The following is an 11,926-nucleotide window of genomic DNA, read 5'->3' as shown; positions in this document are numbered from 1 at the left end:
ATATGACATCATCAGCCCACTTAATGAATATTCACGAAGACATGACTAAAACTGTTTCACCGCAAATCTTTAAAATTCAATAACTTCATTATTTGTTATCCGATTTTGATCAAATTGTCATAGCATTTTGTTTGTGAATTTTACTCTATTTCTTCAGCAAGGAGCATCCCTTTAATACAATATTTATTTATGTTGCATATTACACATACTCGGCCTATTACCCCGGCTGCCCCGTTATGGCATAACTGTCTTTTCAGTATAGTTCGAGGAAAATCCGGGCATCCATCTATAACCAAAGATACTACAAGGGTCTTAATTTGCTATAACATATTCGATCACTGGCCTGGGTCGAGTGTGGCAAAATGTAGATCAACGCTTTGCCAAACGGCTGAACAGTTTCCTAATAATCCCGAAGAGTTTCAGACTCCTGACTAGATTTTCCAGATAATTATGATACTGAAGTAGTACATGCAAATAAGAATGCAATATAGGCCTAAATAAAATGTGAATTTAAAATTTAACAGTCTCTTAATAGCTCCATGGTTTTACCACTCACTGGCGGATCCAGGGGGGACACAGCCGGCCCGTGCCCCCGCCCCCAATCTCACTCCTCTTTCCCTCTTTCACGACTCTCTGTAATATACCCCCCTCGGATCCCACTCGCTTTCATTCTAATGGTGATCATGTATTTTGTCTTTTCTATTTTTATCAACTGCTGTGCATAAACTATATATCCGTGAAGCATCATATTCATTATTTGCTCTCTCTGAATACCCAATCTTAAAGTTAAACTATGCAGTATATCAGTTTCGGGAAATTAAATTTGTGAAATGTACCCTCAAAGCTTTCACTGGAAACTATTCAAATTAATTTTTATACATTATACTGGGGGAAGGAATGTTAAGGGCATTAAATCGACATTTTAAAATAAAGACTTATTTTTTTAGCAATGAATTGACCCATCCCATGACGCCGATGTGGCTGAAACCCATTATTACATGACAAAATATCTCAGTCTCGAGTATAGCCTGGTTGAGGATACCTTGAGGATACCCAAATCCAGGGGCGGATCCAGGATTTTTTAGGGTTTTTAACCAAAAATTTATGATATTTCGTCCCCGAAAAAAAAATTGACAGCAAAAAAGAAAAGAAAAAGGTCTTTACTTTCAAGGGGGGGGGGGGTCACACTTCTGTTGTAATGGTATTTTTACATTGCAAATTTTAATTTTGCTTCTCAAAAAGGGGGGCACGAGCCGGCTGTGGCCCCCCCCCCCCCGATCCGCCATCAGTGCCTGCATCAACCTGATGCACTTTAAGGTGCAGTTACGGTAAAATTCTTTTGAATTATTTCTTTTAAAAAGTAATTCTTATGATACTATGTCAAATATCATCCAAATTTTTCTTTCAAAACCATTTTGAACATACTCCTGTTTTTTTTTTCAAGTTCTTTCGTCATGTTCCACCTCTTTGATTGGTAGTCGAACATAAAACGTTCTCAAAGTAGTTATACAGCTGTATAGTTTATATAACTAACTCGATGTTGTATAATCTTACATAAATTTGTTTTGCTATTGTACCAATCCGTATACTCATTCACTTGCATATGAGCCAAAAATGAGGTCCACAACATGGGGTGTATGACAACGATTTTTTTAAAGACGGCCGAGCGAGCGAAGCGAGCGAAACTTTTAAGGTCACTTTAAACTTGCATGAAAATCTAATTTTGTGATCGATTTTTTTTGAAAACATAATATTCAGATTATAAAATCATACCTTACCCTTCTCCTTTCCTGTCCTCTTTTTTTTTCTTAGTCGTGGAACCTTTTTTTTGGGGGGGGAGGCATGCCCCCATATGCAAGCCCCCATCGGTACGCCACGTAGTGTATAGATCTCAGTCAAGTGGTATACAATTGAGAGATAACTTTTTAGAAAATCCAGAGAGTTATTTCATTAAATCTGATACCCTTTTCGGGGATCGGGTCCGTGAACGCGAGACCGAGTGTTACATACTCTTTGCCCTGATCTTCACTGTAAATTGAAATAATATAGTCGTTTCAAACAGGGGCGGATCCCGGATTTTCTAAAGGGGGGGGGGGCACATTTTCGGATGAAAATTTGACCAAAAAAGAGAAGGTTTCACCTATAAACTTGAAGGACATGTCGTCCGTGGAAAATTTACAAGCAAAAAAAAAAGGTCCTCACTTTCAAAAGAGGGGCAAACTTGGATAAAAATTGATATATACATTATGTCTCTCAAAGGGTGGGGAGAGGCACGGACCGGATTACGGTTTACTTTTCTATTTTTTTTCATTGATTTACTTAAAAATTCATTCAATTTCTATTCACTTTTTAGCAACGAATTGATTATTATTATTTTTTCATTCATTCATTGTTTTATCCACTACACTCATTTTCTAATTCATAGTTATTAATCTAGTTTATCAATTCATTGTTTAACAATGAATTGGGGCGGACATGGCCTATGGTGCTCCCACCCTTAAAATTCCTTTTTTTTTGGGGGGGGGCGTGGCATACACTGATGTGGCGCCCATGCGTGTCACTGCATTGGTGATGCGGAACCCCGGGATGCGGAGCTGAGAAGGGTTAGTTTGTTTGTCTTGGGGACACATTTTGCACTTCATAGTTAATTAAATATCAACAGATCCTAAGATGGAGGTCACCGAGGAGTGGATTTTGTGAGAAGCTGTTTAACCCATGTAATGTGCCGTAATGGTTGATACAGCCAGGCGAGATAAGTGTGCTAGTGTTGCAGGATTTTGTACTTACTACTTGATATGAATACGTGATATCTGGGATATTTTGTGTGTTATTTCAGGGAGATATCTTGGTCGAAATCGGAATGAGTCGCGAACAAGATTGTGTTGACCGTCGCGATGGTCGCAATCACAATAATGGATCTCAGGCCAGCTGCCCAGTGGCAATACCCGGGAGCTCGGGCGGGGTAAGCAGTGAGGTGTCCGGTCATGCAAGAATGGTGCTGCGAGAAATGCACAGCCTACAGCAACAGGGAGATTTATGTGATGTTGTTCTTAGAGTAGATGGCCATAAAGTAAAAGCCCACAGAGCAGTGCTCTCTGGGTGTAGCCCCTATTTTAAGGCCATGTTCACTGGAAATTTGTGTGAAAGTGAGAAAGAAGAAATTGATCTGAAATCAGTCGATAAGACAGCAATCAACACTCTTGTAGACTTTGCCTACACAGGAAAAATAGCAGTTACCCATGTCAATGTCCAATCTCTCTTGCCAGCAGCTAATCTTTTTCAAATGCATTCTGTAAAAAAGCTATGCTGCGAGTTCTTACAATCTCAACTCCATGCCACAAATTGCCTTGGGATCACTCATTTTGCCGAAGTCCATGCTTGTAAGGAACTTCAGGCATATGGTGATAAATTCATTGCTGCTCATTTTCAAGAACTCAGCCAGAGCGAAGAATTTTGCCATCTTGTCTTTGAAGAGTTGACTAGAATCCTGTCAAGAGATGACCTCAATATTTCGTCTGAAGAAGTGGTCTTTGATGCTCTTGATATCTGGTTGAATTACGATCCTAACAGACGACAGTGCTATCTTGGAAGAGCTCTTCAGTGTATACGGCTGCCTCAGCTCACACATAAGACTTTAACAAAGTTATACAGCACCCACCCCTTTATCAAGGAGAATGCTCTCTGCCAAGAACAGGTAAGATAATTTACCTCCTGATATTTTCTTGTTATGTGTCCTTTCTTTCAATAATTTAATGAATCCATATTTCATCACTTTGTTTACAAACATTTTATTGAATATTGTTTAATCACTTCAGTGATTCATTTGTGTCTGTGTCCACTGAAAGACATTTTAAAGATGATAGTAGCAGGGTTCCCTCGTTATGTGTCCTGATTTCAAAAGAAAATGTGAATGATATAGTACATCTCAAGTAGTTGTAACGGATTTGATGGGTATTCAATGAATTACATATCATCAAAATCAGTACATGGTCCGAGTATATTTTTTAATCTGGATCCATTTCTATTCTGTAGGTGAACAAAGCACTGCAATACCATCTCAACACAGAGGATCGGCTTACACTGGCCAAAAACATGAAAGACAAATTAAAGAAGAGAGGAGAGTTAGAGATGTTTTGTGCTGTTGGAGGAAAGAATGGCTTGTTTGCAACTCTTGACAGGTAAACGAAAATGAGAATGATGAAAATGTTTATCATCAATATTGCATGCCCATTCATAGAAAAATAAAACCTTGTTGAATGTTCTTTAACTATTGCTCCAAAGTCCTTATGATAAAAAATGTTCTGCCTGACAGTTTGCTTCTGCTTAAAGGAGAATGAAACTCTTGGAGCAAGTTAGCTTTTGTGAAAGCAGAAAAATCAAACAATAAGATCAACAAAACTTTGAGTAAAATAGGACTAGCAATAAAAGAGTTATGAGCATTTGAATGTCGAGATCACTAATGCTATGGAGATCCTCCCATTGGCAATGCGACCAAGATCTGTGATGTCACACACGTACAACTCTCCCATTTGGACACTGAAAATATACCCCAAAACATCTCTTTTTGCTCATTCTAATCATATGACAAACGATTCATCAATGATATAATGTTGTGAAACCTCTGTACTTGTCATCTCATAAAGAGAACACCTCACCTTGTGATAGACTCTATAAAAGTGAGAATATAAGTGAAATAAGTACTAAAGTAATGAGGGAGTTGTACGTGTGTGATATCACAGATCTTGGTCGCATTGCCGTTGGGAGAATCTACATGGCACTAGTGATCTCAATATTCGAATGCTCATAACTTTCTTATTATTCATTCAATCTTCCTCAAACTTTCAACAATATGTTTCTTTGATTTTTCTCTTTGATATGGATTCAGCTGGTTTCAAGGGTTTCATTCTCCTTTAAAGACAATTTTAATTTAGTATCAAGTTAATCTTAAAAAAAGTAGACAATAATAAATCCCCAAACACAGCAACACCACCAAAATTCAATCAAATAAGAGTTATGACACTTTCGATTTTTGCATTTCCCCAGTAAATCTTCCTTTATGATCTTAAGAATCCTGGTGTGTCACACATCCACTATTTATTATGTTTATATTTGATATATTAAATAAATCAATTTTGTACATTTGATCCTTGATCACAAAGAGCCTGTAAAATAAAGCCATGATAAGTCTACAAGAGCAGCATTAAAATCCACTTCAAAACACTTTTTCAGTAGTTTACATTATAATTGTTCAATAAACACTTTTTACTATCAATTCTCAAGTTAATTTAATTAAAAATGGATTTGCAAATATGTTTACTAACTCATGTAGGATTATAACATAATTGGCATCTAGAGTTCATTCATTGCATTCATGCCTTACTTTGGTGCAAATCAAAATATGGTATCATATTATTTGGGAGAAGATACTCTTTCCAGTCATATATAGTGATTATGCGTTCGTGAGATATTTTTTTCTTGAATTGGTGATTTGTCAGGTATCAAGTTCTTTTTGACTCTCACGGTATATATACATATATGTGATATATTTTTTTCCAACTTAAAATTTTTACTTTATCTTTTTTTTTCCAGTGTTGAAGTCTACCGAGCAGAGACAGATAGCTGGAGTGAAGTAGCCTCCTTGAACTGCAGGCTTCAGGAATGCGCTGCCGCAGTTGTTGACCAGAACCTGTACGTCATCGGAGGAGTGCGATGCCAACTCAGAAACGGCACCTCCTATCGTTGCTATGACAATGGTGTTGAAAGATGGCATCCAGACACTAACACTTGGAGTACAGCGGCCAGCATGCACATGTGTCGGAGCAATCATGGTGTTGCAGTGCTTAATGGGAAAATCTACGCTCTCGGAGGATATAATGGAGAGTCTTACATGAAGAATGTAGAAGTGTACTGTCCAAAGAACAACCAGTGGAAAATGGCCACACCAATGCTTGAACGCAGGAGTATCTTCACCACAGCTGTAGTTGATGGAAAGATCTATGCCATTGGTGGCTATGGACCTAACTATCTTAACAGGTAGGATGTTGTACCTGACTACCTGGTGATTTATCTGACGCATTTTACTCTGCAAAGTATTGCTCTTTAGATTCCTTCATGTTCAATACAAGATGACTGAATAAGGTTGAGTGTCACTTGCTATGGAGGAAAGGCAGAATTAAGTTGATTATAAATACTATTTCTTAGGCTGATTATAAATTGACCTTTTTGTACATCCAACCCACATTTTTTTAGTTTCTTCTCACAATGAACATGAATAGGGCTATGTGATACTTGGTACAGTGTATTTTTTATTTCATTATGAAGACCAATTTTTACCTAATTGTAATCCATAAAATGCATGTAAATTGATGTATGGTTGTTATCCTTTGATTTTCACGTAGTATGGAAAGATATGATCCAGACAAGGACTTCTGGGAAAAGGTAGCACCACTCACCGATCGAAGGATTAACTTTGGGGTAGCTGTACTTCATGGGTTCATCTATGTTGTTGGAGGACACAATGGGGAGCAGTATCTAGACAGCGTAGAACGTTATGACCCGCATCAGGATAATTGGAAAACAGTGGCTTCAATGGGCATGCCAAGAACAGGTTTGTATAAATAGTATTTCTTAAATTTTGATGTATTTTTTTTAATACTTTTTTTTTCTGAAGCTAATGCAGTGTTTTATCTCTAAGCTTCCAGTGCCTGATTTCCTCTCAATTAAAGGACAAGTCCACCCCAACAAAAGTTGATTTGAATAAAAAGAGAAAAATCCAACAAGAATATACACTGAAAATGTCATCAAAAATCGGATGTAAAATAAGAAAGTTATGACATTTTAAAGTTTTGCTTAATTTCACAAAACACTTTATATTCACATCCTGGGCAGTATGCAAATGAGGGGACTGATGACATCACTTACTATTTCTTTTGTATTTTATTATGAAATATTCAAATGTTTTCCCTGTTGTACTGTGAAAAAAGTCTTATTCCTCCCTGAACATGTTGAATTACCATTGTTTTAACATTTTACAGTTCAGTCAAGTTGGTCCTTTTTGTCAAATCTGTAAAAATTGAAATATTGTATAATTCAAACAATAAAAAAAAGAAAGAAATAGTGAGTGAGGGACATCATCGACTCTCTCATTTGCATGTCACTGAGTTGTGCATATAACTGTTTTGTGAAAAATAAGCAAAACTTTCAATTATCGTAACTTTCTTATTTTACGTCCGATTTTGATCCAAAAAAACCAAAAGAAATAGTGAGTGAGGGACATCATCGACTCTCTCATTTGCATGTCACTGAGTTGTGCATAAAACTGTTTTGTGAAAAATAAGCAAAACTTTCAATTATATATCGTAACTTTCTTATTTTACGTCCGATTTTTATCAAATTTTCAGCGTTATGCTTGTTTGATTTTTCTCTTTTAATTAAAATAAAAAAATTTCTGGGGTGGACTTGACCTTTAAGTTTTTCCATTAACTGAGAGTTTTGTGGTAACAATAAGTTGCTATGGCTTCGTAGTCAATAAAAACCAAAGATTTTGAATCAAATTATCAATAACAACCTTCTTAGATGGTGCCCTGATTTGGTCTTCACTTGTGGCTTATGCTGAAGAGTGTAAGATGATAGTTTGGTATTTTTTTTATCTGATGTCATTAACAAAAAATTGTACCATACATATGCCAAAAAGCCCTTAACTAATTTTTTGCATATTAAGCTAAATATTTTGATCTTTCATCCAATTATTTGATATTGTATTGTGTAAAACATGGTCATTAAACTTATGTGTCAAGATTGAATTCAGAAACTAAGAAATGGACACAAAGTTTACGATATCAGAAATGGAAAAACTTTAAAGGCTTTTATCTCGGAATGCCCAAAAATGGCTAAGGCCCTTCTGGCATAAGGCCGACGATTTTTAATTTTATTCAGATCTCTATTTCAACTGAATCGTATTTCACAGGTCTTGGAGTGACTGTTATGGGTGGACATATCTATGCAGCTGGTGGTCATTCTGGGGCAGCCTATCTTGACCGGGTGGAGAAGTATGACCCATTCACAGACACCTGGACATTGGCCAAGACCATGCTGAATTGCAGGTGTAATTTTGCCTTTGCTGCCTTGTAAGCCAAGTATCATATAAACCCATATCCTGTGCTCTCTCTGGGTACCAATTCAAGAAATTTGTCGGCAATGGCAAGTTGAAGTTGTCATTATCGGACGTGGGAACACAGACTTTTTTTCCCAATCAATCCAAACCATGGATTTCAGGACTGAAAATTTAGTCAATAATGACATTTTCATGAATGATTCCTCAATCTGCCAACTATTTCAAAATATGATAAATTGATAAACCTTTTTCTTCAGTATGATATTAAAAGGGGAAAATGGCCATTGAATTTTTTCAGTCTGATTGCAGATTTATAGGAAGAAGTTTCATTCTCAAATGATACAATTAATCGGTCACTGGAGAAATGGTAATTGAAGAAGCCCCCCCCCCCCCTTTTTTTAGAACATGTCATAAAGAGTCCTAAGGGTGCAAGAATTAATTGTCAAAAGCTCATTTTGGGTACAGAAATATTATGACAAGGATGTCGAGTTTGTAAAATAATGGAATTAAGGTTTCATACTGATAAAAGTAAGTTGGTAAAAGAAATCAGTATTACTGCAGATAAATATTTGTGTTCACATTATACATTGTTTTTTGTACTCATTAAATGTGACATTAGTCATGTACATGTAATTGGGCATTAAACCTATTCCTTCACTAGGATATTAGACCTGCAATCAGACCATTTGTCATAACACTAATGCGGTAATGGGCATTAGACTAGTCCTCGAACAGGATGTTGTTTGTATCATGGGGCCTTTGATCTGAAATTGGGCACTTTTCATACATAAAGTAAATGAAGAATTAATTTTAATCACTTAATCAAATAATCAAAACAATAATCATGGATAGACAGCCCCTATATTAAACTTATTAATATTATTATTTATCTGGATTTTATTAACGTCGTGTAATTTGTCTAGATCTGTTTTAGATGAGGATTATGAACAGGATGTGGGTTTGCTTACATGTGTGTAATTTTGATTACCTCGACAGCAATATCAATCATATGACTGTGCATATATACATTTATTATCTCACATATTTAACTGTTTATTATCCATATAAAGTTGACTGTATGAATCAATGAAAATGATGCAATAGTTATTAACAGGTGATAAAGGGACCAGAGGTGATATTGTTACCAAGTGTTATAAAGAATAAGAAAGAGTATATGTATAAATATATATATATATATATATATATATATATACCCTTCTTCTTTTCTGAAAAAATATGTGTATGTAGAGAGTATTGTTTGAAATATTTGATGAAAACTGAAAATAAAAAAAGGGTTACTCTCATTAATCTTTTTGCCAATAGTACTTGTTATCGATGACAAATACATATTTTCATTCAGCACAAATCACATAGCGTTGGATGTATTAATAAAAATTCATTAAAGGAAAATGAAACACTTGAATCAAGATAGCTTGTGCAAAAACAGAAAAATCAAAGAAACAGATCAATGATAGTTTTAGAAAAATTGAATGAATAATAAAAAAGTTATGAGCATTTGAAGTTTAGATCATTATTGTAATGTAGATCCTCCTATTAGCAATGCGACAAAGATGTGTGATGTCACATGTGAACACCTTTCCCATTACTTTTCTATATATTTCACTTAAACTGCTTCTTTTATCACATCTATCAGTAGATCATGTATGCTTTCTATAGGAGGGCATATAATACAGATTTTCAAAGAATACATTATGGATAAAGAGTTTGTATCGCCCTAAGAAAGAGCAAAAATATACATTTTCGGGATATAGTCCATCAATGGGAAAGTTGTTCACATGTGACATCACAAATATTTGTTGCATTGCTAATGGAAGGATCTCCATAGCATTAGTGATCGCATTATTCAAATGCTCATAACTTTCTCATTATTTGTCAGATTTTCCTCAAACTTGCTTTGATCTTATTTTATTTTATTTTTTTTTTCTCACTAAAGCGAACTTGTTCCAAAGGTTTCATTCCCCTTTAAATGCTTGAATAAAGTATCATGTAAATATATGTCTGAAGTACACTTCAACTTGGAGATTTGAATTATACATGTATACACAATTTCCATTGACCCCTTCAAAGGTAATATTTTAATATAAATCAAAATTATTATTTCATTTTATTAGAATTCTCATTTATTAAAATATTTTCGTAGTAGGAAAATAGGACCCCTGTCTCATATGGGTTAATGTTTTACATCTTGATTTTTACATACTTATTTGGAAATTATATATTTTTGGTGATTACATGTGCCAGTTTTGTAGTAGGAAAATCATACAACTTGGTTTTTACCTGTTTGCAGTACAGTATACACAATATATGGTTATCATTATTTAGCTTTATTTTTTACTTTATTTTTTATTTTTTTGGATAAAATAAATAGAAATCAAAATGATAATTTCTGATTAAACTTGTCACTAATACCTTGGTCACACTTGATCTACGGCGGCGGTACGGCAAGTCGAAAACGGCCGTTTTTACATTTTTTGTAATAGCTGCATATAGGCGGTTGGAATACAAAAAATTAATAAAACGGCTGTTTTCGACTGGCCGTACGGCCGCCGTAGAGCGAATGTGACTGAGGTATAAGAATATTTTTTTAAAGAAATGAAATGACAAATAGCTTTGCTGTTGCCTATAGTACAGTTGGCACTGTGATCTTTATAAATAATTTTTTAATTTATCAATCTATGTATTAACATCTACAGATTAAATGGAAGTCATTGAGTATTGCACTGTCATCTTTTTTTGTTGATTTCAATAATCATTTTGATAATTTGTAATTTGAAATATGCATGCATCATTACTGGGATATCATATTAAATCAAGAGAACGGCATTGTACGATGGACAGAATTTCAAGAAGAAGCATTGCATCTATGTATTCTGTAATCAGTGTATACTTGTCTCATAAATTTTTCAGTTAACATGTATGGGCATTGAAATAATTTCTTTACACTAAAAATGTTTAAAATTTCTTGTTTGCCATCAGTATTGCTGTTCTTGTGCTTTTTACTTAATTTGATATTTGTTGGACCAAAAATGGGTTACACTATATCATTAGTATGTATTTCATATGCAGTATTAGTTTGCATGAATCTTGGATCTCAGTTGAATCATTTCCTGATGTAGTGTTGGTGACATCCCCTAGACTTCGCTTATTATTTCTACGCAATATTATTACTTGTGTGAAAACTTGAGCTATTTATTCTCTCAAATTTTATTCAGTTGTGTCTGATCTTCCATTTTATTATTTTACTCCACCGTTTCTTCAAATTTGAAATAATTACATATCAATGATAGTGTATTAAATAGCTGAATTGTTAATCATATATTTTTGCAATATATCCCATGTTTTTGTTTATATTGTTCATACATAAACGGTGTATTTAAATATAATTTTGGGAATGAGTACCTGTGTAATTTCTTGTTTAATTCTATTATTTTGCTCAGTAACAATGTTATGCAAATGTATATGTTGCATTGAAAGAAGGATGCATACATTTTCCCTTCCACGCAATTGAGTGCAAATTTGCACATTCACAGGCCGACTGCTTAAAGTATGTCATAATAGTCTGTACATGTGGTATAAACTTGGTGGAGCAAAGCAGCACGAGATACTAAGCAGCTTAATTTGGCTTACTTTGCCTGACATGTCAACGGTGACCATGACTTGGATTTCCCCCTAAATAATGTCTTCATCAGGAAATTGACCAGTTTCATAGACCCATATGATATTATGAACTTGAGTTTAATTTAGGCCCTGTGGTGGAAAGTTTGATAGCAAAGTCTGACACATACACATATT

At 34.9% G+C, this 11,926-nt stretch overlaps 1 protein-coding gene across 1 annotated transcript; it reads left to right on the top strand.

Annotated features, from left to right (window-relative positions):
- The first annotated feature begins 2,611 nt into the window (after positions 1 to 2,611).
- On the top strand, positions 2,612 to 9,268 carry LOC129265329 (kelch-like protein 28). The gene is made up of 5 exons (XM_064102370.1): positions 2,612 to 3,694; positions 4,033 to 4,178; positions 5,590 to 6,033; positions 6,399 to 6,607; positions 7,967 to 9,268. The coding sequence occupies exons 1-5, from the start codon at positions 2,861 to 2,863 to the stop codon at positions 8,128 to 8,130; spliced, it is 1,797 nt and encodes a 598-aa protein (XP_063958440.1). The 5' UTR covers positions 2,612 to 2,860; the 3' UTR covers positions 8,131 to 9,268.
- The last annotated feature ends 2,658 nt before the right edge of the window (positions 9,269 to 11,926 follow it).

The sequence above is a fragment of the Lytechinus pictus genome, chromosome 7 (genome assembly GCF_037042905.1).
Source record: "Lytechinus pictus isolate F3 Inbred chromosome 7, Lp3.0, whole genome shotgun sequence".
In the NCBI taxonomy this organism is placed as follows: Eukaryota; Metazoa; Echinodermata; class Echinoidea; order Temnopleuroida; family Toxopneustidae; genus Lytechinus; species Lytechinus pictus.
Note: the sequence above shows the minus strand (reverse complement) of the source record. Positions and strands in the feature narration are given on the sequence as shown.

Coding starts and splice junctions, on each gene's coding strand:
- LOC129265329 (XM_064102370.1), top strand. CDS start 2,861: ATGAGTCGCGAACAAGATTGTGTTGACCGTCGCGATGGTCGCAATCAC. Junction 3,695..4,032: donor ATGCTCTCTGCCAAGAACAG/GTAAGATAATTT, acceptor TCTATTCTGTAG/GTGAACAAAGCACTGCAATA. Junction 6,034..6,398: donor GGACCTAACTATCTTAACAG/GTAGGATGTTGT, acceptor ATTTTCACGTAG/TATGGAAAGATATGATCCAG.